This window comes from Mustelus asterias, chromosome 27 (assembly GCF_964213995.1).
Source record: "Mustelus asterias chromosome 27, sMusAst1.hap1.1, whole genome shotgun sequence".
NCBI classification, from domain to species: Eukaryota; Metazoa; Chordata; class Chondrichthyes; order Carcharhiniformes; family Triakidae; genus Mustelus; species Mustelus asterias.
The window spans coordinates 30,496,179-30,520,970 of NC_135827.1; the positions used below are offsets into that span (position 1 = coordinate 30,496,179).

Here is a 24,792-nt window from a genome sequence, read left to right on the forward strand (position 1 = left end):
CTCCCGTTGCCCTGGTGTGACCACCTGATGATAGCTCTTGTCTATCACCTCCTCATTCTCCCTCATCAGCCTAAGATCCTCGAGCTGCAGTTCCAGCTCCCTAACACGGTCCCTCAGGAACCGCAGCTCGACACACCCCTCACAGAGGGTCCTGACTTGCATATTGACGACGGTGGAATCACTTGCTGCAGCATTCCCATTTCTGGCCTTATCTCGAAGCCACAGTATATTCGTGATGTGGACTGGGGTGGGCACAGTAATCTGGTGTAGTGAGACTTTACTGTGCCCACCCCACGCCAGCATCTTCACATCAGATGAGTGATGAAGGAGCAGCGCTCCGAAAGCTCAGGATTCCAAATATACCTGTTGGACTTTAACCTGGTGTGGGGAGACTCCTTACTGTACACTATAGTTGGGACTGGTCCAGTTAAGTTCTGGTCAGTGGTAACTATCTGGATATTGACAGTGGGGTTTCGCTGAGATCAATGCCATTGAATGTTTAAATAAGGTAGCTGGATTCTCTCGAAGATAGTGATTGCCTAGTATTTGAGGCACAAATATTACTTGCCACTTATGAGTTTAAGCTTGAATTTAGTCAGCGTCGTGCTCATGGGCACAGGGATGGATTTCATTACTTGAGGACTTGTGAATGGAATTGCACAATCATCATTTAATCCCCACTTCTGCTGTGTGATTCTCCCTTTGAAGTCATTTACAAACCACAAATTTAAAGCATAAGACTGGAAAACTAAAGGTGGTGAGCAGATGGAATGGTAGGGAAGGAAAACACAGGAAGAGGAGATCTACTGGAGGAAATAGCAATCTTTCTCTATGAGCGCAGCCTACCTGGTGTGGTGAGACTTCTTAAAGTCCAACAGGTTTATTTGGAATCACGAGCTTTCGGAGTGCTGCTCCTTCATCACTCACCTGATGAAGGCGCAGTGCTCCAAAAGATCACAATTCCAAATAAACCTGTTGGATTTTAACCTGGTGTTGAGACTTCTTACTGTGCCCACCCCAGACCAATGCCGGCATCTCCACATCATGGCCAGGTCTAAAAGAATAAGGGGAATAAGATGATGGATTATGTACCCACCAAAGATGATCTTGATTATACTCTTATCACCACACTAACAACCCCCCCTCCATCCCTTAAAAGAACTATATCATGTTTTGCCTCTGTAGATTTGGATGATACTATTAACTATGAAGGACATAGAGTTGATTTATCAGGTCAAACACAGCATTATAAGGCTGGACAAAATCCAGAATTAATAGCTATGTCACTACACCCCCACACTTCCTACCAAATAAACCTGTTAACAATTACACAAGTAGAACACAATGCTCCATCAGTCACCACAGCTCTCACTGAGCTCAGTGGACAGAACATCTTTCTGTTCACTCATGTTGTCTCCATCAGCATGAGCTGATTCAATGACATCACTGCTAAAAATTCACCACTCCCCGAGTGACGTTACTGGAAACAATTTCACCCTCAAACAAAACAGTGATTAGCACTGCTGCCTCACAGGGCCAGGGACCCGGATTAGATTCCCGGCTTGGGTAACTATGCGTGGAGTTTGCACGTTTTCCCCCGTGTCTGCATAGGTTTCCTCCGGGTGCTCCGGTTTCCTCCCACAGTCCGAAGACGTGCAGGTTGGGTGAATTGGCCATGCTAAATTCTCCCTCAGTGTACCCGAGCAGGTGCTGGAATATGACAACTAGAGGATTTTCACAGTAACTTCATTGCAATGTGAATGATTCACATTCTGAATGTAAGCCTACTTGTGACTAATAAACAAACTTTAAACAAACGTAGCTAAGTAAAATTACGTCAGTCAGCGCTGTGGATTTGTCAGATTCAGCCTCAGATTACAATGTGACCTATTAAATGAGGTCACATTTTGTGGGGGCCCACATGTCAACTCAAAAGTGGGCACTGGTGAACAGCTATTTGATGTGCAGGTACTGCCCAGTTCCTACAGTAAATCTGCTGGTTCAAAAACAGAGGCCAACAACTGGAAATGTAACTGATGATGTCTGACCATTTTATGTTCTATCTAACCAATGTTGGTTGGGAGGATGTTGACAGGGCAGGCTGTATCTGACCACATCAGGCATTTTCTTCATTAACAGGTAGCTGTCATACTGCAGCTGTTTGATTTGGGGAGCCATGAGCTGCGATGCACATGTCGTTTGCAACCTACCTGGGTCATCATCTGCGTCTGGTACATCAGTCCACTGCCCCATTGCACTGCTTTAGTCCACGTGCAAAGTTTTCTTTTAAAAATAGGGGCAGGGAGTTACAGCTAGTCAGCCTAATTAATGATGGTGGTGGGATCTTTTTTTTTAAAAATAGCTTATGAACTGGGACAAAACCAAATGCATTTAGAAAAGTCTAATAATTGAAAGTCAATCCAGATGTAGGAAAGGCAAATTGTGTTTGACTAACTTGATTAAGCATTTCATCAAAACAAGAGATGGTTGATGAAGATAATGTGGTTGATTTGAATGTGGACTTTCAAAAGACGTTTGATACATTACCACATAATAGACTTGTTAGCAAAGCAAAAGCCCGTGGGATTAAGGGGCTACATGGATGTGACTTTAGCTAAGGGACAGAAAGGATGGCAAACAGTTTTTACAGCCAGCTTCTCGGGGCTACAAAACTATCTTAGTCATCCCACAAGCATGCTGCAGATGTACATTCTGTACAAAGCAAATGGCAACAGAGGGAAAACCACTGCATATGGCAAAACCAGGACTGTAACTAGTCTGAAAAAGTGTAGGAAGAAAATGCAGCGCTGAAGCTTTGCTACGCTAAAGCTTTGTGAATACACAACTTTATTACAGCAAAAGCAAGAGTAAATTGGCACATCTTCAAATTTATACTCGAGTCAAGATGAGGTTTACAAGACGTCAAAAAGGATGCAGTCTGCTACGGTCAATCTGTCCCTCCGCTTTGACCCTAGTTGATGGAATCAATTTGCTACTTTCATTTCAATGACAAATATTGAATTAACCAGTGTCACGTTGGACTAGTTTAAAGGCAAGATTAACAAACGGTACAGCCATTAAATGCACATCAATTTTAAAAGGAAAACAACAGCAGGGAACAATTACAAAAAAACTGCACACCATGCACTTCTTATGGATTTCACAGTCTATAAAAGTCAAGAAGAATCTACTCCCGCAGTTTCCTAAAGTTTGCAAACAAAACGAAGTGTGCCTTTTCTGCTTTATTAGGGTGACAAACAATATAATAGTGTAATATACAAACTAGGGGGGGGGGGGGGGGAAGAACATTGACAGGCAGAGGAGTTAAATTCCATCTATCATGATCTAAAATGGTTGACAAAGGCCAATGCTGAAAGCAACTTTCAAATGTAAAAATGCACAGTTTGCAGCATCGACATAGCTTCCAAAGCCTTGTCGACTGGAATGACACGATTTCTTGTAATTCTGTTTTGCGAGTCTCAGCCACAGGTTGGAAAATCTACGTAACTAGCAAAATACGATGCAATGCAGCCCAACAGGGGAAAACATTATTTAATAGCCCCCAACTTCTGTTGGCACCAATGTTAAGTTCAGCAAAATGAAGAAACTTAAACAGAGGTGGTGACGTTTACCGTTGTGTCAGAAATCGGACTACGGTTGTTGCCTGTTGGATAAAAATGAACATCTACAGTTCTTTAAAAAAAAAAGATAATTGGGCCACAAGTCTACGTAATCAACAATGACGGATAATAAAGGAAAAGTGAAAACGAGGGAAATACACAGCAGGTTGTTGAGCGGTTTAAAGTGAAAAATCAATTAACATCTCAGGTGGAGTCCAAACCAAAACGTTAATCTACTTTTCTCTTTTAGGCAACAGATCTGCCATTCATTTCCAGAATCTTCAGTTTTGAAGATTAATGTTTATGTTTGCCATTAGAATACACAAGTCTTCTGTGACTGAGGGAACACAACTGTTGAATACAATGGAAATTTGGTACAGTGGTTGCCATATTATTAAGGGGTCGCTTAAGTAAGCGCCACTTAAACACAACCTCACTTCCCCCATTTTCTTTCTAAGTCAACAGCCAAACCCTTTAGATACATGATGTCACTGGTGCACTACCACCAATGGAAATAAATAAATGCAGCTCACAATTACAATCACTCAAGCTAAATTTAGGCAGCAGCAAACCGCAGAAACGAGATTCCCCAGTGCAGCCAAAATTCAGTGACCCCGCCAGTCATACATTTTTCAAGGTTTTTTGTTTTTCAAGGGATAGTGGAACACAAAGTTTTCAACGACGTCAGCACCAGCTGGAGGACCTTACTGCAGATTCGCAGAGATAGTTTCTTGATTGTTATTTTTCTTTCTATGCCAAAGCAAGAACTAGATAAAGGAAAGAGAAGAACGTGTTATTTCACAGATTAAATATTAAAAGCAGAAACAAATGTCAGCATTGGCGACCTGAAGTTAAACCAGAACACGACTGGAGTGCACATTGGATCAGACGAGAATTTTAAAAAGGAGGAAAATTAAGGATCTGGGTGGGATTCCAATGATGGGTCTGAACTGAGATATGAACCATCATTCTCTTAGATATTGGCAGATCTCTTGCACATTACAAATTAACTAGTTATTTAGAATCATTATTGAACATTATAGAATCCGACATGCAGAAGGAGGCCATTCGACTCCTCGAGTTTGCACCAACCACAATCCCACCCACACCCTATCCCCATGACCATATGCATGTACCCTAGCTAGTCACGCTGACACTAAGGGGCAATTTAGCATGGCCAATCCACCTAACCCACACGTCTTTGGACTGTGGGAGGAAACCCACACAGACACGGGGTGAACGGGCAGACTCCACACAGACAGTGTGACCCAAGCCGGGAATCAAACCCGGGTCCCTGGCGCTGTGAGGCAGCAGTGCTAACCACTGTGCCGTCCCTGTTATTTCAAAACCTACCAGCTTCTACCAACTCTTTTTTATCTGTACTTCGAATTTCTGAAATGCTTGAGTACAGTGAACAGGAGGGAGTACAGATCAGGACCTCCCATCTAGGAAGGCCCTAGAATTTGTTAGAAGTTTAAAAAAAGCAATCTTGCATTTCAACATCATTTCTCAACTCCAGGATATGCTAAAATATTTTGCATCCAATTAACCAATTTTGTATTTGTCAGGCCTATAAGGCAGAAAAATGTGACAGTTGCGATGGGCACAGCAAGATCCCGCTAAAAGTGACCTAATAAGCTGTGCACAGTGACGGAGTCTCACAACACCAGGTTAAAGTCCAACAGATGGATTTGGTATCACGAGCTTTGAGTGCTGCTCCTTCCTCAGATGAGTCAATAAGCTGCGTGTCCACGTTGGTTGAGGAATAAAAATGTTGACCAGAATATGGAGAACGTGCCTGCCCTGCTTAAAATAGTGCCATGGCATCTTTTACACCCAACCCAGAAGGCAGATGGGGCCTCAGTTTAGTGTCCAATCTGAAAGAGTACTGCATTAGGCCGTCACCCGTTCAAGTCTCCAGAGATGGCCTTGAACATATAACCTTCTGACTCAGAGGTGACTGCTGCCACTGCGCCAAAGATGACAGCTCTGCAATAATTCCAGCATTACAAGTTTTTTGATCATAAACAAGTGTTAATTCACTTTTTGGTTGATCCTTCCAAGCATCACGGCAGCAGTTTTATTTTCTCTTCAATCATCTCCCTAGTTCCCCAGTGTAAATTGCTTACTTTTACAGAGAAGGTCCAATCCGGTCCACTTTCAGGATTTCTTAACCCATAAAATGTGTTTCATCCTTACATTTAAGACTGTCAGGGACTGTTCAATTCTTCCTTGTATTTCTAAAGTTTAGTCACATAGTTAATTATGGAGACATCATCTTAATTGGTTAATTGATTCGAGCCCCAACTCCCATCTACAGAGCATGTCAAAAGGATGCCATTGTATCATGAAATAAATCATGATTTGGGAGCTTTCGAGTTGCATTCAGCTTTAAGAGATCTGGCACTGTGTAAATAAATACAAACGCTTGAAGGAATATCTATCCCAACATCAAACAGCGGCTAAAGATGTGGACAACGCAGAATTGCCGAGCAGAAGCGCCGAGCAGAAGCTGATAGCCAAGTTCCGCACATGAGGACGACCTCAACCGGGATCTTGGGTTCATGTCACACTATCTGTAACCCCCACGACTTGCCTGGCCTTGCAAAATCTCACTAACTGTCCTGGCTTGGAACAATTCACACCTCTTTAACGTGTGCTTAACCCTCTCTCCACTCACATTGTCTGCACCTGTAAAGACACCCATTATCTGTAAAGACTCGCATCCCAACTATTACCTTGTAACTGAGTTTGTGTCTATGTACGCCCTGTTTGTGAACAGAACTCTTCACTCACCTGATGAAGGGGCAACGCTCCGAAAGCTCGTGCTACCAAATAAACCTGTTGGATTTTAACCTGGTGTTGTGAGACTACTTACAGCGGCTAAAGCAGCAACCTACCAGTTATAGCTTCCTGCGCAAAGTACTTTACGTCCATATCTTGGTCCTGACTCAGTTTCTCCAATATTGGTTTGACTTCGCTTTGTAAAGTGCTGTGATTGAAAAACAACATTTTAGCTTCTGGAAACAAAGAGGAGCCACTTTGAAGCAAAAACCGGAAATAGTATTTTCAATTTATTCCATTGAAAGCCACAGTAACACTGGAGTTTGATTAAAATTTACTCTAATTCTCCTCCCAGTCCCACCCACCTCCACCACAGGTTGCTCACGCGTCGGGAATGGAATGGCTGACATTGGACAGGAAGTAGTGCTGTTATTAGGCCCTATTTCTTTGGGAAAGAGGGTAGGAAACGGTAAGGGGAGAAAAAAAATACCTAAAAGGTTCATTTTAATTAGGTGACAGCAGAAAATAGTCAGTCAGTGTTCGGTGTCCTTTCCACAGAGAACATAAACTGACATTGTGTAACCTACAACCAACCACTGTTGATTGTCGAAAAACCCCATCTGGTTCACTAATTTCCTTTAGGGAAGGAAATCTGCTGGCCTGACCTGGTCTGGCCTACATGCGACTCCAGAGCCAATGTGGTTGACTCTCAACTGCTCTCTGAAGTGGCCTAGCAAGCCACTCAATTGAAGGGCAACTAGGGATGGGCAATAAATGCTGGCCAGTCAGAGATGCCCATGTTCCACGAATGAATAAAACCCATTGCTGCACTACTGCCGAAAATTAAAGTTAGCCCAAGGTTTTTGCTCCTCACCAGTTACAGTTCAACGGGCACTGCCTGACAGTTTGCACGCGAGTGTGAAGATGTGATTAGATTTATCTGGAAAGGCACCTACTGTTAGTTAGCCAGCTGGCACTCGCTCCTATGAATAATGGATAATTTGGCAGATCTACTGGCACCCACAGAATTAACTGCGTTGTGGGGCCCTGGTGTCGGAAAGGGAAAGAGGCAGAAAATTGGGAACAGACAAGAGAACCACTTCAAAGCATTTGCTCAAACTGTTTGAGAGTCTATAACCACCACCAACAATTTCAAACAGGTCCGCTGGCTCTGGAGTCTCAAATTCCACTCCAGCTCAAGAAAAATCAACCGTCCCAAGAAAGGGAATGAGACACTACAGAACTATTGCCCTTGTTTTAACTTGAGTGTCAAAGAGGTAAGCCATTCGAGAACCTTTAGTTCGGAATCTCAGTTAGTTTCCCACAAAACTTACTTAGCATCTAAAACCGGTCCTATTTTCTGCAGCGATTTAGCCACATTGAAGCGAACATTTGCCACTTGGTCACCTGCCATCTGTAAAACCGTCGGCAACATTTGTTTTGCGGTGATGTCCTGGCCACAGGCTTCAGAGAGAACCTGAAAATTCATCAGAAGACGTGTTCAAAGATCATCATATTATTGATAAGTGTTGTGATACTAAATCCTTTAAATCAGCAGAGAGTGGATAACACATGATTCATAGTCCTAACACGATCTAAAGACGTACCAGGAACAAAGGACTGGAAAGAAGCTTGACAACCCAGCAGGACGTCATCCCAGGGGAAGTGACGGAAAAACAGTCTGGGAGGCAGCGGCCGCACCAGAGAGTGCCATGGCACTGGCCGGGAGAACCGGCAAGCAGTGCCGCAAGAAGATAAATTACCTCATCCGGGCAGCAAGGTTGAATGTTTAACCCCAGCTAGCGTCTTCCCCCAAATCACCACCATGACCCTGCATGCTTCCAGCCCCTGATCCCCAAGCACCTCCATCCTTCCTCCTCCCAGCCCCCAAGAGTATCACAATGGTTGCCCCCTGAGGGCCACCCCCAGATACTCTGCATGCGTCACGCCATCAGATTTTCATGGCTCCTTCTGTCCCAGTAAGAATTCTCACAACACCAGGTTAAAGTCCAACAGGTTTATTTGGTAGCAAATACCGTATTTGCTACCAAATAAACCTGTTGGACTTTAACCTGGTGTTGTGAGACTTCTTACTGTGTTTACCCCAGTCCAACGCCAGCATCTCCACATCCTTCTGTCCCCACAGGAGAAGAATACCCGTAACCGCCAGGAGAGGGCGAAGACAGTGGGTCATGAGCCTGACCTCCAAGTCCTTACCCCCTTTGAGGAGCGGACGCTGAAGCTTGCAGGAGAGGAGGACATCCGGACCATCAGTAACAGCATGGCCGGGCTGGAGTCTAGAAGTGAGCACCTACTACCTTCCCCGGCAGCGAATTCCAAGCGCCCACCACCCTCTGTGTAAAGGCAAGTGTGTCTTCTCTTTTTTTTTTACAGAGGGTGGTGGGTGCCTGGAACTCGCAGCCGGGGGTGGGGGGGGGGGGGGGGGGGGGGTGTAGTAGTAGGAGTGTAAGCAGATACGATAATGACTTTTAAGGGGTGTCTGGACAAAGACATGAATAGGATGGGAATAGAGGGATATGATCTCCGGAAGGGTAGGGGATTTTAGTTCAGACGGGCAGCACGGTCGGTGCAGGCTTGGAAGGCCGAAGAACCTGTTCCTGAGCTGTAATTTCTTTTGTTCTTAAACCACCAGACTGATAGTGCTTAAGAAGTGTTAGCCCCCACCACTTCCCGCTACACTTTCTCAAATGTTCTAATATAACCAGCATCCACTGCCTCCCTTAGTTCGCTACTGACATTCAGCACCTTCCGCATGTATACAATCATCACACCATTGCATTTAGTATTTAGAAAAAGTTGTGTGCAAGTTTCAATAGATGCCCACTGTTCAAAATAAATAGATTTTGTTTAGTAAACAGCATTAGAAATAACAGAATAATAAGTTAAATAAGGAAATCTGATAGCATCGATAGAAATTTGATAACCAGTATGCCCTGGGTCACTAGTTTAAATAACTATAGTTTACAAGGTAACCAGTTAATCACTAAAACTAAACCATGCTTTCACTGAATCATACAGCGTAGAATAGGCCCTTCGGCCCATCGCGTCCAAACCGACACATTAGAAACACCTGAACTCCCACCTAATCTCATCTGCCAGCACTTGGCCCAGAGCCCTGAATTTTATGATATGCCATGTGCTCATCCACCACCCTCCCAGGCAGCGCATTCCAGACCGTCACCACCCGCTGGGTAAAAAAGTTTTTCCTCACATCCCTCCCTAAACCTCCTGCTCCTCACCGTGAACCTATGTCCCCTTGTGACTGACCTTTCAACTAAGGGGAATAGCTGCTCCTTATCTACTATGTCCATGTCCCTCATAATCTTGTACACCTCAATCAGGCTTCCCCTCAATCTTCTCTACTCCAACGAAAACAACCTAAGCCTATCCAACCTTTCTTCATAACTTAAATGTTCCACCCCGTCACATTTTCCTGCAAATATAAAATTGCAATTTAAAAATAATGAAGGTTTACATTTAGTCAGCCTTCCTTTCCTTGCATTTAGCTCTGTATTACAAATCTCCATAAACATTAAGGACCACCTTTATATAAATCCTGACAGGCATATGGAAATAGTGTTTGATGAAATGTCTCTCTCACTAGTTAATTGCACTAAGACAATCCAAAAGCAAAGTGTCCAGCTGGGAAAAAAACCCAAGAAAGACACTTCATAATTGAGCTTTGAACTTTTCTTTTGGCTGATGGGGCAATGGTCGAAGGGTTGTAGCTTGGCAAACTGCTGCCCTCTCACACTGGCAGTGCATCAACACTGGCACAGCAAGTTGGCATTCCACAGTGTGACACACATTGATGGATAGGTTAAACATGGTTAACTGATTAGTGCAGATCCTAAATACATAGATAGAACAAGACACTACAGAGTTCCTACATGGATGATAAAATAGAATGTGTCACTGGGTTAAAACCCTGGAACTCCCTTCCAAATGGCACTGCGGGTGTTCCTACAACACATGGACTGCAGCGGCTCAAGGCAGCAGCTCACCAGCACCTTCTCAAGGGTAATTAGAGATGGGCAATAAATGCTGGCCAAGCCATCCCATGAGCAAATAATACATTTTAGAACTTAGAAAATACATAATCCATACTGAACTAACTACATTTTTACTGTATAGAAATACTGTAGTTTTTAAAGTTTTGAACAGAATTATACTCACATTAATGCAGAACAGCGTGGTCATTCTATGAAGGTAGTTGGGATCACTAGCCATGGCAAGGACTTTAGGCACAATAGTAGACTCAGCCCAGTCTTTGCCAAACTTCTCCACCAGCTTCGTCAAGTTGTTTGTAGCAGCCTCTCGAATGGCATATACTGAAAGAGTGCAGAACTCATAGGTCAACCAGTGATCTGAACTGACCAGACACAGTTGTTACTGTGAATACAAAAGGATTAGTTTCCTAATTGTAAGGCCCATATTGCCACTTCAGATCATTAACCTGTTCAATATACAGAGACAAAAATAATTCACACCACCTAAAGTAAAATGAGTTAAAAAGAGCCTATTACACCACCACTAGAAGTTGCTCTAAAAATGTATACAGCACACAAATGAATCAACAAGACTCAAATTGGGGTGGCACAGTGCTGCCTCACAACACCAGAGACCCGGGTTCGATTCCCAGCCTGGGAAACTGTCTGTGTGGAGTTTGCATGTTCTCTTCGTGCCTGCGTGGGTTTCCTCCCACAGTCCGAAAGACATGTAGAGTCAGGGGGTTAGCAGGGTAAATGAGTGGGGTTATGGGGATAGGGCCTGGGTGGAATTGTGATCGGTGCAGACTCGATTGGCCAAATAGCCTCTTGCTGCACTGTAAGGATTCTATGAAAAAATGAACACAATGCAAAACTGTGCTTAATATAATAAATAGCAAAGAGAGGATTCAAGAGAGCGCGCTAAGCAGCAAATGGCAACTGTTCAAACATCTCCAACTGGAACACAAAATCCAACATAACTTTTATCCAGACAGGAGAGGTTCAAATCTAATTTCTGATCAGGATCTTTGGATTAAAACATGCTCCTGAAGTAATTATTTTTAATTAAATGACTCCTGCCCGTTTTGAGGAATAGAACCAAGAACAGAGCTTTTGGCATCATGGAAAATATTTTGTTCCACAGCTTTCAACACAAAAATCACACATTCCGCATCAGATTTATGAAAATGAGGACAAATCTGAATAAAGGTTCTGCATCACCCCGACTGTGCAAAATGTCCCTTGACCGATAATATTACATAAACAATCGCAATCAACCAACTAAAAGGTTGGGCGGTATTAAAATGTTCTCATACGAAGAGAAGTACATCTCAGCTTTTAAGCTCAGGAGGGGCATCTAGCATCAATTGAATACATAGCTTGTGTAGCTGTCATCCATGAAGTGTAATTGATAAGTGCTGACGTGCCTGTTACAAAACCACAACCCTGTCTGGGTACACAATGTTCTTCTCATTCTACTTCTGTCCCCAAGCTGACAGAGGTAAATAGATATCATCAACAAAATCATGTTTCACTGACACATTTACACCTAACGAGTGGTACAACTGAGGGGTAAAAAAAAAATCAATTATTTTTAAAACTGGAATCAGCGAATTCATGTAGTCAGATCCTGTTACAGGCTCCGATCAATGCTGGCACTGCTTCTTTCACACTGAGCGTGCACTTGTCACCGTTATAAAATGCCTATCTGCATCACATTAATGTACATAGCCTAATCAAACCAGCCACTTCAGAGGCAAGGAATATTTAACCGATGGCTGCAATTCCAATCAAATTTTAGAATTCTGTTAAATGGTTTCTGCCTCGGATTTAGCAGTCACAGCAAGTTCTGCTACATCAGTGTGCGATCTTGAACAGAAGGCTGCCAAGAAAACCCACGCCCCACTAAGATGGCAGAAACGCTTCAATAATTTCCAGAGTAACCCTGTCCCTTTGTGCCAAATCCGTCCTGTTAAGATGGATTTGTGAATAGACAATTGTGGTTGTGTGGGATTTGTGAATGGAACTTTAAAGCAGCTTGGCTGGGACTGTCCCTCTATCAGTGGGAAGGACAACAACCAGGCTGGGCACAAAGTTCAACAAGGCTTCAGATTTATTAAAGTTAGCATTTGTTGGTTCCACATGAAAGTCTTGGTATCTCCAACAGACAATGCTTTGTTTTGCAGGGTGATGCTGACATGACTGTCCAGGCTTACCTTACCCTCCTATCACCCCTGTCTATCTATTTATTGTCTGTTTAAATTGTATTAACAGGCTTCAGAAGTCTAGATTTTATTCAAAGTTAGCCAAACAGGACATGAACAATTGAGCAAATGGTTTCTTATTTCTAAATTATATTCATAGAATCATAGAAGCCCTACAAGTGCAGATGGAGGTCATTTGGCCCGTTGAGTCTGCACTGGCAACAATCCCACCCAGGCCCTTCCCGTAACCCCATGCATTTACCCTACCAATTCCCCTCACACTAAGGGGCAATTTAGCAAGGCCAATCCACCTAACCCGCACATTTTTGGACTCTTGGATTCTTCAGGGCATGAAGTATGTAATTTTATATGAAATAAGTTCTTAATTATGAATGATGCAAGATACAGGGGCTAGTCACGTGCCATTTGAGACAAACTTCAGTTCATAAAAAGGAAGAGGGGGAGGAATGGTTTGTTTTATTCCACATGCCCAAAAAGATCAACATTTCAGGTAGGAATATTGTGAAAATACTAGTACAGATAGAGAAATATTAAAATGTTTAACAGGTTATTTCACAAATGGCTGCAGACAAAAAGGGAGGGTACGCTGATCTTCGAGGCTGCTCTTTTAAAATTATTTCAAAGTTATAAAGGATGTTGATCAAATGAATTTTTTTTTCCCTCACTTGTTTGAAAGGGATATTGAGGTGACTATAGTGTCTATGGAACATATTGTAGGAAATGGCCTGCATACAGTCTTCCACAAGATGCTTTCATTTAGGGTTGTCAAGGAAACAATGCTTCAATTAAATTATCTATTGGTGCCTGGGTGTTAAATCACATATGCGCTTGCTTCTCCTTTCAAATTAAAGCTCTGCTTCTGTTCACAGTAAGGTCCCAGCTATACACAAGGCTGAGGATCATTTGGGCATTAACCCTTTCAGGATTTAATATTTTCCTGTACCAATTACAAGGGAGGATTGTCATGAGCTATCCCCGCCTGCGCGGCATCATTATATATCAGAAAGGGTTCAGAATTTAAGGGTGACCTGATGAAAATTTACCGTGAATTTGTAATAAAGAGCTTAGCATGCTATAATTCTGATGGTCAAAAAACCACAAATTGCATTCTGCAGGTCTATATATTCTTTCAGATTTCACCGCAATATTCAGCAAGCAAATTCTGCACTTGCAGAATTCCATAGGCGCAAACAGGTTGGTGGTTCAAGGTGTTCAAAGGGTTAGTCTTTGAGAAAATTATTTGGCAAAAAACCTGCCAAATTTGAAAATGAAGTGTAATGTCACACCAAAAACTTCCAGCCATTTGCACAATATCGCAACAAACACAACAGAGGTCTGCTTCATAAGACATAGGAGCAGAATTAGGCCACTCGGCCCATCAAGTCTGCTCTGCCATTCAATCATGGCTGATATTTTTCTCATCTGCCTTTTCCCCATACTCCCTGATCCCCTTATTAATCGAGAACCTATCTATCTCTGTCTTAAAGACCCTCAATGACCTGGCCTCCACAGCCTTCTGCGGCAAAGAGCTCCACAGATTCACCACTCTCTGGCTGAAGAAATTCCTCCTCATCTCTGTTTTAAAGGATCGTCCCTTTAGCCTGAGGTTGTGCCCTCTGGTTCTAGTTTTTCCTACTAGTGGAAACATCCTCTCCATATCCACTCTATCCAGGCCTCACAGTATACTGCAAGTTTCAATAAGATCCCCCCTCATCCTTCTAAATTCCAATGAGTACAGATCTCAACCGTTCCTCATACGACAAGCTCTTCATTCAAGGGATCATTCTTGTGAACCTACTCTGGACCCGTTCCAAGACCAGCACCTCCTTCCTTAGATACGGAACCCAAAACTTCTTCCAGCTACTTACAATAACAGCCCTTTAAGGTTCAACAGTTACATCTATTGCCAAGCTCAACACGCTAGAGCAAAATAAAAGCAGAATCAAATGCTTCATCAGAAATATTTTCTCATTATATCTCATGGCTGTGTATCCAGCTTCCAATGCGGATTTGATTTGTCACATGCATTGAACTAAGTGAAAAATATCATGTCTTGCGCACCGTACAGGCAAAACTTACCATTCATAGAGTACATAGGGGAGAAGGAAAGGATAGAATGTAGAATAGTGTTGCAATTACAGGTAGGCTGAAGGGAAAGATTAACAATATATGACAGAACCATTCAAAAGTCTGGTGGCAGCAGGGAAGAAGCTGTTCTTGATTCGGTTGGTACGTGATCTCAGACTTTTGTATCTTTTTCCTGACGGGAGAAGGTAAAAGAGAGTATGTCTGGGGTGCGTGGGGCTTTGACTATGCTGGCTGCTTTCCCGAGGCAGCAGTAAGTGCACATGGATTCATTCAACATTTGCAAATCAAAACAGATACAAAATCCATATAAACTACACTCCCTGCATCATGCTCAACAACTCATGTACCCAACTACAGTTTTAATTTTAACTGTAAAGCAAAATGTTTAAATAGGGCATGGCAGTACAAATATGTTGAGACAATCTGGGATCCAAGTGGTTTACCTAGTCTGAGAAAAGGAAGCAGTCACTGTATGTCATACGCTGTTTCTTGACCAAGGAGGGCAGCCTACTTCCATATTTCTTTCAAGACTGTTTGAATCTGCCACTTGCAGAGAGACACGAGGACAAAGACAGCCCTCTCTCAGAGGCATGTTTTGGAAGCAACTCATCTCATTTTCTTGTCACTCCCCATGCTGCCCTCTAAGATTTGAAACATTGGAAGAGTTACAAATATAAACCCACAGCTCTCTACGGCATGGTACAGTGCTCTCACATCAACACATTGCAGGAACAGATTGTGTACAACCCTCCAGTTTGTCTTTGAGATATTAAAGTCATCTTGTATTAATTCCACAGTATCATATGAACTCCCAACATTAATTTTCCAATTAGGCCAATAAGAGGATGGAGGGAAAAAAATGTTTACTGTTTGAAACAAAGTTTAAAAAAAAAATCTAAACAGGGACTTAAGTGAAAGCTGCTGTCCTGCACGTCCCCCTAGTCTTGTTTACTGTTCTGCAAAGTGCTGATCTGTCGAGACTCCTTTTGGGCTGCCTGCAATTCCATTCGTCCAGTATGGGTTACTGCCAGTATCTGTGACACATTCCACAAAGAAAGTTTGCATGTTTACTGTAAATTAACCTTAGCCACATCTTGACAGGCAGCCAACTGCCGCACAAACATTTGTCAATGGTGAACTGTAACACAAGGAACGTACATCCCCAGCACTTTAAAGTTTATTGGTGCAATTCTCCATGGCACTGCCTCCATACCAACCGGAGTCCACTTGCCAACCAATCAGCACTTTCTCCTCCTACAGTACAACACTGTTTCCCCTGACACTGGTATACTTGCAATTGCCCTGATGAGCGCAAGATGAAAAACTTCCGACGAAATGTCTTTTTTCAGCAAATCTGAAGTTCTGTACTGCCAAATAACTATTTGTAAATGTAGAAATTTAATTTAGGGTTTCAGATTTTCATTTTAGACTACTCATTCATACTTGTATTGTAATTTTTGGTTGGGATATTGCAGTAATGAACAAATGTGGATTATGTCTAGTAACAATTGTTTTTTCTTGAAAAGCAGTACACATCAAGTACTTGCAAAATATGCATAAAATGGTGAAAGTATTTTTTTTACAATGCGGGCTGTTCATTGTACAGAAATTTACAAGTTAACTGTAACAGACATTTATAAGTACATGAAGTGCAGCAGGATACATTTGGACTAACCACTTTATAGGAGCAGAGGGAATAAAAGTAGTTTTTGAGGAGAGAAAAGTCACTTGAAAAAAATTAAGCCAAATCCATAATTCTGACAGGTCGCTGGATCATTCTGGAATATTCAAAAGTCTTTAATCTAAACTCAATTTATTACATTCATGATTATATTCTTCTCTTAAAACAACTGGATTAAGGACTGGAATTGATCCCACACTGCTGTCACTTTCATTATCTATTCAACTCACAACATCATGGAAAAGTTAGGGAATATAACAGAGAAACATGATGCCAGAATTAAAATTACAAACTTCCTTTGTAGAGGCAGAGTCGGACCATTAATCTATCAAAAACAGGATTTACCTGTCATCGTCCTGACATTGTCCAGATCATTTTGAAAATGGAACTCTAAATTAGGGTACGCATTAGGTGTTCAATCTAATACAACAAGACTTGTGGGGAGGAGGTGGTCAATGATACAGATAGACATTACCAATGGTGAACATTCCATGCCCACAGATAAACTCTATGACTGTATTAACATCCCTTCAAACCATGATTGTTGCGAAAAACTTAATAGTTCCTAAGCCATATATACACACTATATCAAAATTCTATCATAAAATCTTCACTTTGTAGCCAAGAGTCAAAGAGATTAATTAAAACTTGTAAAACTGTAAATTATACAAGTGGCTCAGCTTACAGTTAGTAACATTTCACTTCTCCAAGGAGGCCAACTTGATAGTTAAATTGCCTCCCCCAAGCCCAGTATTTACTATTCCTACCATATGACTCATGAAAGTGCCCTGTTGCTGGCTAAACCCACAATCACAAGTCACCACAGCTCAAAATCACTTTGGCAGAAACCATATGATGATAAATTTATTTACTGGTCTCAAGTAGGCTTACATTCACACTGTAATGAAGTTACTGTGAAAATCCCTTAGTCACCACACTCCGGCGCCTGTTCGGGTACACCGAGTGAGAATTTAGCACGGCCAATCCCCCTAACCAGCATGTCTTTCAGACTGTGGAAGGAAACCGGAGCACCCAGAGAAAACCCATGCAGACACGGGGAGAACGTGCAGACTCCACACAGACAGTGACCCAAGCCAGGAATCAAACCCAGGTCCCTGGCGCTGTGAGGCAGCAGTGCTAACCACTGTGCTACCGTGCCACCCTAAAATGCAAGAGGAATGAAATCTTACGTCAGGTAGATCTCAGTCCAGAAAAGAATTTAATTAAAAATCAAAGGATGCTGAATAAAATGACTGAGCAGATCTCAAAAATAACTACACAGAGCCATTTTGACAGCAAATGCAATGTTTCTCAAGCCAATACTCACCATGATCCACCAGCCATGTCATGCACAAGGAGTTCAACTTCTCATCAAAAAACTCTACCCCCTAAATAGATATAAAACAAAAGAATGTCACTGGCATAAATGCATCACTTTGAAGCTCAGACAGCCTCGTGCATCTCTTCAGCTGTAGGCAAAATAATTAATGTGCTTTGTGTTTTCTAAACATGTTTACTGGAGCTTTTTTAAAATGTTAAAGTATTTGCACAAGACTCAATTAACAGCAGGTGCCCAATAATTAATTTCAGTGCCTTAACAGCCTCCACGTTGGAGGAACAAGGGGGTCAAACTATTCCACTGAACCCCACATGACAAGATCTGTAACAGTTTTAAAAAATATACCCACTTGTATTATTACAGTTGCTTAAATTATTTACAAAAATTCATTTTGAATATCCTTAAATAAGTTACTTAGCACCTGAATTTGTTTTTTATTATTCATTTGTGGGACATGGGCGCGCCAGCTGGCCAGCATTTATTGCCCATCCCCTATTTACCCTTGTTCAGAGGGCAGTTAAGAGTCAACCATACTGCTGTGGCTCTGGAGTCACCTGTTGGCCAGACCAGATAAGGAAGACAGATTTCCTTCCCGAAAGGACATTAGTGAACGAGGTGGGTTTTTCCGACAATTGGTAATGGTTTCATAGTCATCAATAGATTCTTAATTCCAGACATATTTTATTGAATTCAAATTCCACCATCTGGCGTGCTGAGATTCGACCCCGGGTCCCCAGAACATTAGCTGAGTTTCTGGATTAATAGCCCAGCGATAATACCTCTAGGCCATCACCTCCCCAGTGCGAGCAAACAAGACTTCCATCCAAAGGGGAAAAAAAGCCTTTTAAAATGGCCCTCTCTCCATAGGATCCTACAAAAGCAGTTAAAATATCTTACTGCAATAATGCATTCCCATTAAGCTACAGCAATTTTGCTCATGCAACACGGCAATCAATCCAATATCTAAATGATGCAGAGAATTAACATCCAGCTCTCATGAAGCACCTAGTTTTAGTATTAGCGTCACAAGTAGGCTTTCATTAACACTGCAATGTAGTTACTGTGAAAATCCCCCAGTCGCCACACTCTGGCGCCTGTTCGGGTAACACTGAGGGGGAATTTAGCAGGGCCAATGCACCCTAACCAGCACGTCTTTTGGACTGTGGGAGGAAACTGGAGCATCCCGAGGAAAACCCACGCAGACTCCACACAGAAAGTTACCCAAACCGGGAATCGAACCCAAGCTCCCTAAGGTTATTACCAGCACTGCTATCAAACCAGGCCCCTAACAGGAGTTGCTTTTAATTTCATTACTTTTTTTAAAAAAAAGAAATTTGCAATGAGTTATTTTACTTGTGCCGGATTGCTGTAGTTGCAAGTCCTGTATCTCTGGGCCAGCGTAGCATCGCATTGTAATATTATTTGACTTCTTTATTTTGTTTTAAACTTCGACCCAATTGATTTAAAACAGTTTTGCATCTTGGAAAGGATTCAATTACAGAGACAATCTAAGATTTTCCCAGAGTGTATGACTGCACAGTTGCATGATTCTATGATTACGGATTTCATATGGAACCCAATTAAACACTCCCACGGGTATCCATGCAGCTGTATTTTCAATTATGTATGATCTGTGTATGCTGCTTACAGTCGGGTCATATCATCCCTTTGCTTATCAAGGCCTTCTGTTAAAACATGAATACTGAACAGTTGTGATAATGAACTACACAGCACTGCATGACGGACAGGAAGTTTTGTTCATCTCCCTCATAAGGAACCTTTCTATTCCACTGTCTTCATATGGAAACTGACAGCTACTCGGTCTCTTAGCTGTTGTTGGTTACTTCCACAGGCTGTGGACATTATACAAAAAAGTCACCTAACGGGCAATTATTTCCAAGAATCTACATAGGTTATTTGTCTTTTCAGTCAACATACAGCCTTGATTGTCTGTGGACAAACACAGAGTAGGACTCCAAGTCATTTCCCAAAGTGGGAACTGGAAAAAAGTTTCTGCTCTGCGAATGGAATTTAGCTGGGGTGTGGGAGCCAGGATAATGCTTTGTAGTCTATCTAGTGGTCAATTCTTTAACAAAGATCTATCAACAGAATGGAATATGGCCACACCCCCAAGGATGTTCTACTCGGTGAGGTGCTCCAGGTCAAGAAACCAACAGGGCGCCCAAACCTCTGATTTAAGGTGCTGTCAAAGGAGACATGAAAGCCTCAACATTAATCATGACAAGTCCAAAAATCTAGCTGACAACTCACACAAATGGGCACACCAGCTGTGGGCCAGAGGTTTGCCACCATATTGTCATGTAATTTCAGAAGTTTCAGAACAGGCACCTGCAATAGATCAACTGGTACTGCTGGCAAGGAACATCATGCGAGATACTTGGGGCAGGCTTTGCCTTTGCAGAATTGACTTGTTCAGAGACTGCATTCCCATCATCCCTCGCAGACAGAAAAATGTCAACAACCAAGGTCAGTTCTTTAATGACGAGTTGACTTGTGGATAACCTTTAACCAGATCAACTGCTCTTCTGAATACATTGAGCACGGTGGTTAGCATTGCTGCCTCACAGCACAAGAATCCTGGGTTCAATTCTGGCTGTGGGTGACTGCATGGAGTTTGCAGAAACCCTGCGTCTGCATGGGGTTACAGGGGTGGGATGGGATGAGGTGGGCCTGGGTGGGATTTGGAGAGCCAGTGCAGACTCGATGGGCCGAATGGCTTCCTTTTGCACTGTAGGGATTCTATTTTTCTATGGTACATTAGTTAAGGAAATGAGAAAGAGGTTGTGTGGAAGTTTATCAACAAACTCCCATCGGAGGTTACATTCTGGGCCAGGTTTTTAACCTGGTGTTGTTAAACTTCTTACCAGGTTTCAGGTCCAGCTTTAAATTATGAGACTTTTTTAAATATTAAAAACAATAAAATCTGTAATTACTATAATCTAGTGTTTCACTTTGTGATTGTTCTCCTATCTATTTGCTGTTAAAAGAAATCTGCTTGATAATTTACACCCTCAAGAGTGTATCACTTTCCAAAATCAAGATCGCATGGGAGCACACGGCAAAGGTTTCTGTTCAGCCCTGGGCACATGACAGTGGCATAAATGCTGGACAGGTAAAGGCATATCCCATCTTGAAAGGAGAAATCTTTGGTACCAAGACAAATAAAAGTATCTGAGGCAAGATAATTTATTGCAGTTACAGAAAACCAGCATTTCCCCTAATTGCTGGGCAATAAAGTAGCTAATGCTGCAATTTTTAACCTTAAATTGTTCCATCACCGCAACACCTTTAATTTCTACATCCAGCCCCCAAAGATTCTGAAACAGGAAGCAGCTATATATTACTGCTGACCCAGGATTCCCTCCTCAAAAATCAAACCTACTTATTGCACGCTTCAAATATCTAGCCGGAATTATACTGGCACTGTTAGATTCCCAACAAACTCGGTAATTATATGAAAATGGCAACATTCAAATAAAGCACAATTTAAGTTCAGTAAATTTTTAAAGAGTTTGTAAAAAGAGCTGTTGCCTTTCTAAATGTTTTAAGAACCGAATGAGAAGTGGAATTTTCAAGTGAAATGAAAGCATCAGAATTTAACAACACCTTACGCTAAAAAAATTATTAAAGTGTGACCTGCTGGCTTTATTTGGTTCTATTTAAATTAACCACCTAGAGTCAGAGGTTGACAGCATGGAAACAGGTCCTTCGGCCCAACTTGTCCATGCCGTCCTTTTTTTTTAAACCCCTAAGCTAATCCCAATTGCCCGCATTTGGCCCATATCCCTCTATACCCATCGTACCCATGTAACTATCTAAATGTTTTTTAAAAGACAAAATTGTACCCGCCTCTACTACTACCTCTGGCAGCTTGTTCCAGACACCTACCACCCTCTGTGAAAAAATTGCCCCTCTGGACACTTTTGTATCTCTCCCCTCTCACCTTAAACCTATGCCCTCTAGTTTTAGACTTCCCTACCTTTGGGAAAAAATATTGACTATCTAGCTGATCTGTGCCCCTCATTATTTTATAAACCTCTAAGACCACCCCTCAGCCTCCTATGCTCCAGAGAAAAAAGTCCCAGTCTATCCAGCCTCTTCTTATAACTCAATCCATCAAGTCCCTGTAGCATCCTAGTAAATCTTTTCTGCACTCTTTCTAGTTTAATAATATCCTTTCTATAATAGGGTGACCAGAATTGCACACAGTATTCCAAGTGTGGCCTTACTAATGTCTTGTACAACTTCAACAAGACGTCCCAACTCCTGTATTCAATGTTCTGACCGATGAAACCAAGCATGCCGAATGCCTTCTTCACCACTCTGTCCACCTGTGACTCCACTTTCAAGGAGCTATGAACATGTACCCCTAGATCTCTTTGTTCTGTAACTCTCTCCAACGCCCTACCATTAACTGAGCAAGTCCTGCCCTGGTTCAATCTACCAAAATGCATCACCTCACATTTGTCTAAATTAAACTCCATCTGCCATTCGTCAGCCCACTGGCCCAATTGATCAAGATCCCGTTGCAATTGGAGATAACTTTCTTCACTGTCCACTATGTCACCAATCTTAATGTCATTTGCAAACTTACTAACCATGCCTCCTATATTCTCATCCAAATCATTAATATAAATGACAAATAACAGTGGACCCAGCACTGATCCCTGAGGCACACCGCTGATCACAGGCCTCCAGTTTGAAAAACAACTCTCTACAACCACCCTCTGGCTTCTGTCAAGAAGCCAATTTTGTATCCATTTAGATACCTCACACTGGATCCCGTAGGATTTAACCTTATGCAACAATCTGCCATGCGGTACCTTGTCAAAGGCCGTGCTAAAGTCCATGTAGACAACATCAACTGCACTGCCCTCATCTACCTTCTTGGTTACCCCTTCAAAAAACTCAATCAACTTTATGAGACATGATTTTCCACTCACAAAGCCACGCTGACTGTCCCTAATCAGTACTTGCGTCTCTAAATGTCTGTAGATCCTGTCTCTCAAAATACCTTCCAACAATTTACCTACCACAGATGTGAGGCTCACTGGCCTGTAGTTCCCAGGCTTTTCCCTGCAGCCCTTTTTAAACAAAGGTACAACATTCGCCACTCTCCAATCTTCAGGCACCTCACCCGTGACTATCGATGATTCAAATATCTCGACTAGGGGAACTGCAATTTCCTTCCTAGCCTCCCACAATGTCCTGGGATACACTTCATCAGGTCCCGGGGATTTATCTACCTTGATGATTTACCTACCTCACTGAAAGGCACTACTCAGCAGTAAACTTACTAGGCTTTATTCCAATGACTGTTCTTGTTCAGAATGGAGGCAGAGTATTGACTACATGGCTATAGCCAGCATCAGAACCAAACTCAGTTTTTCATCACACAAAATAAACACAAGGAAGTTTCTCAAGTACACTATATGAGGAGCAGGAACCCTCCAAAGCTCAATATCAATTTTAGCACTGCCATTCCAACTAATATCAGCTAACTCATATGCAGGTTAAACTGGAACTTTCTCGGTGTGTGCTACAGGAATCACAGAATACTACAGTGCAGAAGAGGCCCCTTGGCCCATCGAGTTTGCATTGACGCATGAAAGGCCCTGACCTGCCCACCTAATCCCACATGTCAGCACTTGGCCCATAGCTTTGAATGTTATGGTGAGCCAAGTACTCATCCAGGTACTTGTTAAAGGATGTGAGGCACCCCGCCTCCACCACCCTCCCAGGCAGCGCATTCCAGACTGTCACCACCCTCTGGGTAAAAAAAAGATTTTCCTCAAATCCCCCCCAAATCTCCCACCCCCCACTTTTAACTTGTGTCCCCTCGTAACTGACTCTTCGACTAAGGGGAACAGCTGCTCCTTATCCACCCTGTCCATGCCTCTCAATCTTGAACACCTCAATCAGGTCACCCCTCAGTCTTTCCTGCTCCAGGGAAAACAACCCAAGCCTATCCAACCTCTCTTTATAACTTAAATGCTCCATCCCAGGTAACATCCTGGTGAATCTCCTCTGCACCCCTTCCAGTGAGATCACATCCTTCCTATAATGTGGCGACCAAAGCTGCACACAACCATGACCAAGTTTCTTTTGCTGCTCAGGGAGCAAAGCCACTCAAACATGCACAAAGTCAGATCTTTCACCAAATTTTAAAAAACAAAATGAGTGAAATATATGTGAACGCATCCTTTTGAGAATTCAGACAAAACCATTTTTCTGGAGCAGCAGAACATCTCATGTGGGGGGTATATTTTAAACAATTGTTAACAGGTCAATATATCATTTGGAAGACACCACGTACCAACTGTCCTGCAAGCAGAGGCATGTACTCTATTATTGCCAGACGCACCCTCCACTTGGCATCTTCGGCTAACTCCACAATGGCTGGCAGAAGGGACTGTGATAGCTGGCGAATTCCTATCACTTCGTTCACACAGTCCAGATTGGAGATGATATTCAAACGAACTTCAGGACACTGGAGGAGAAAGACAACTTTACTTTGCTATAAACGATGAGCCGAGCAAATCAACAGCCCTTATCTCCAAAATGCTGAGAAGAGGATGACGGTCGAGTAGAATTCGAGATGGATCAACACTCAATATTTCCTACTCTTCCTCCTCCAAGAATTAGAGAGTCATAGTGGTTTACAGCATGGAAACAGGCCTTTCGGCCCAAGTTGTCCATGCCGCCCATGTTCATGTTATCTAAACATTCATAAAATATTGGCCAAAAAAAAAAATGGACACACGCCTGACGTGTTATAAATGGACAAATTAGGGGAATTTCTTTTCCCCCAAAAAGGTTCTTGAAATTTAAAATTTTCCAAATTGAACTTGCTGCCATAGTGCTTTACTGATAAAACTATTAGAAGTGAACAAGGTTTGCAGTCAGCTGCAGAAATTAACAGTAAATGTACTTCAATGAGCCACGGAAGCCTAATGGCACAACGTTGTGGCTGAGGTACCGAATTTTCCTTGATGCAAAACTTTGATGTCATCTTCAAAACATA

General features: G+C 42.4%; 1 protein-coding gene across 1 annotated transcript in view; it reads right to left on the bottom strand.

Annotated features, from left to right (window-relative positions):
• Window positions 1–2,814: 2,814 nt before the first annotated feature.
• ppp2r1ba (protein phosphatase 2, regulatory subunit A, beta a) overlaps window positions 2,815–24,792 on the bottom strand; it is a 53,914-nt gene continuing 31,936 nt past the window's right edge. The window contains exons 10-15 of the mRNA XM_078198940.1: window positions 24,085–24,258; window positions 17,736–17,796; window positions 10,602–10,756; window positions 7,739–7,881; window positions 6,521–6,612; window positions 2,815–4,387 (exon numbers count right to left, since the gene is read on the bottom strand). Coding sequence (XP_078055066.1) covers window positions 4,371–4,387; window positions 6,521–6,612; window positions 7,739–7,881; window positions 10,602–10,756; window positions 17,736–17,796; window positions 24,085–24,258 — 642 coding nt within the window. The 3' untranslated portion in view covers window positions 2,815–4,370. The remainder of the gene's footprint in view (window positions 4,388–6,520; window positions 6,613–7,738; window positions 7,882–10,601; window positions 10,757–17,735; window positions 17,797–24,084; window positions 24,259–24,792) is intronic.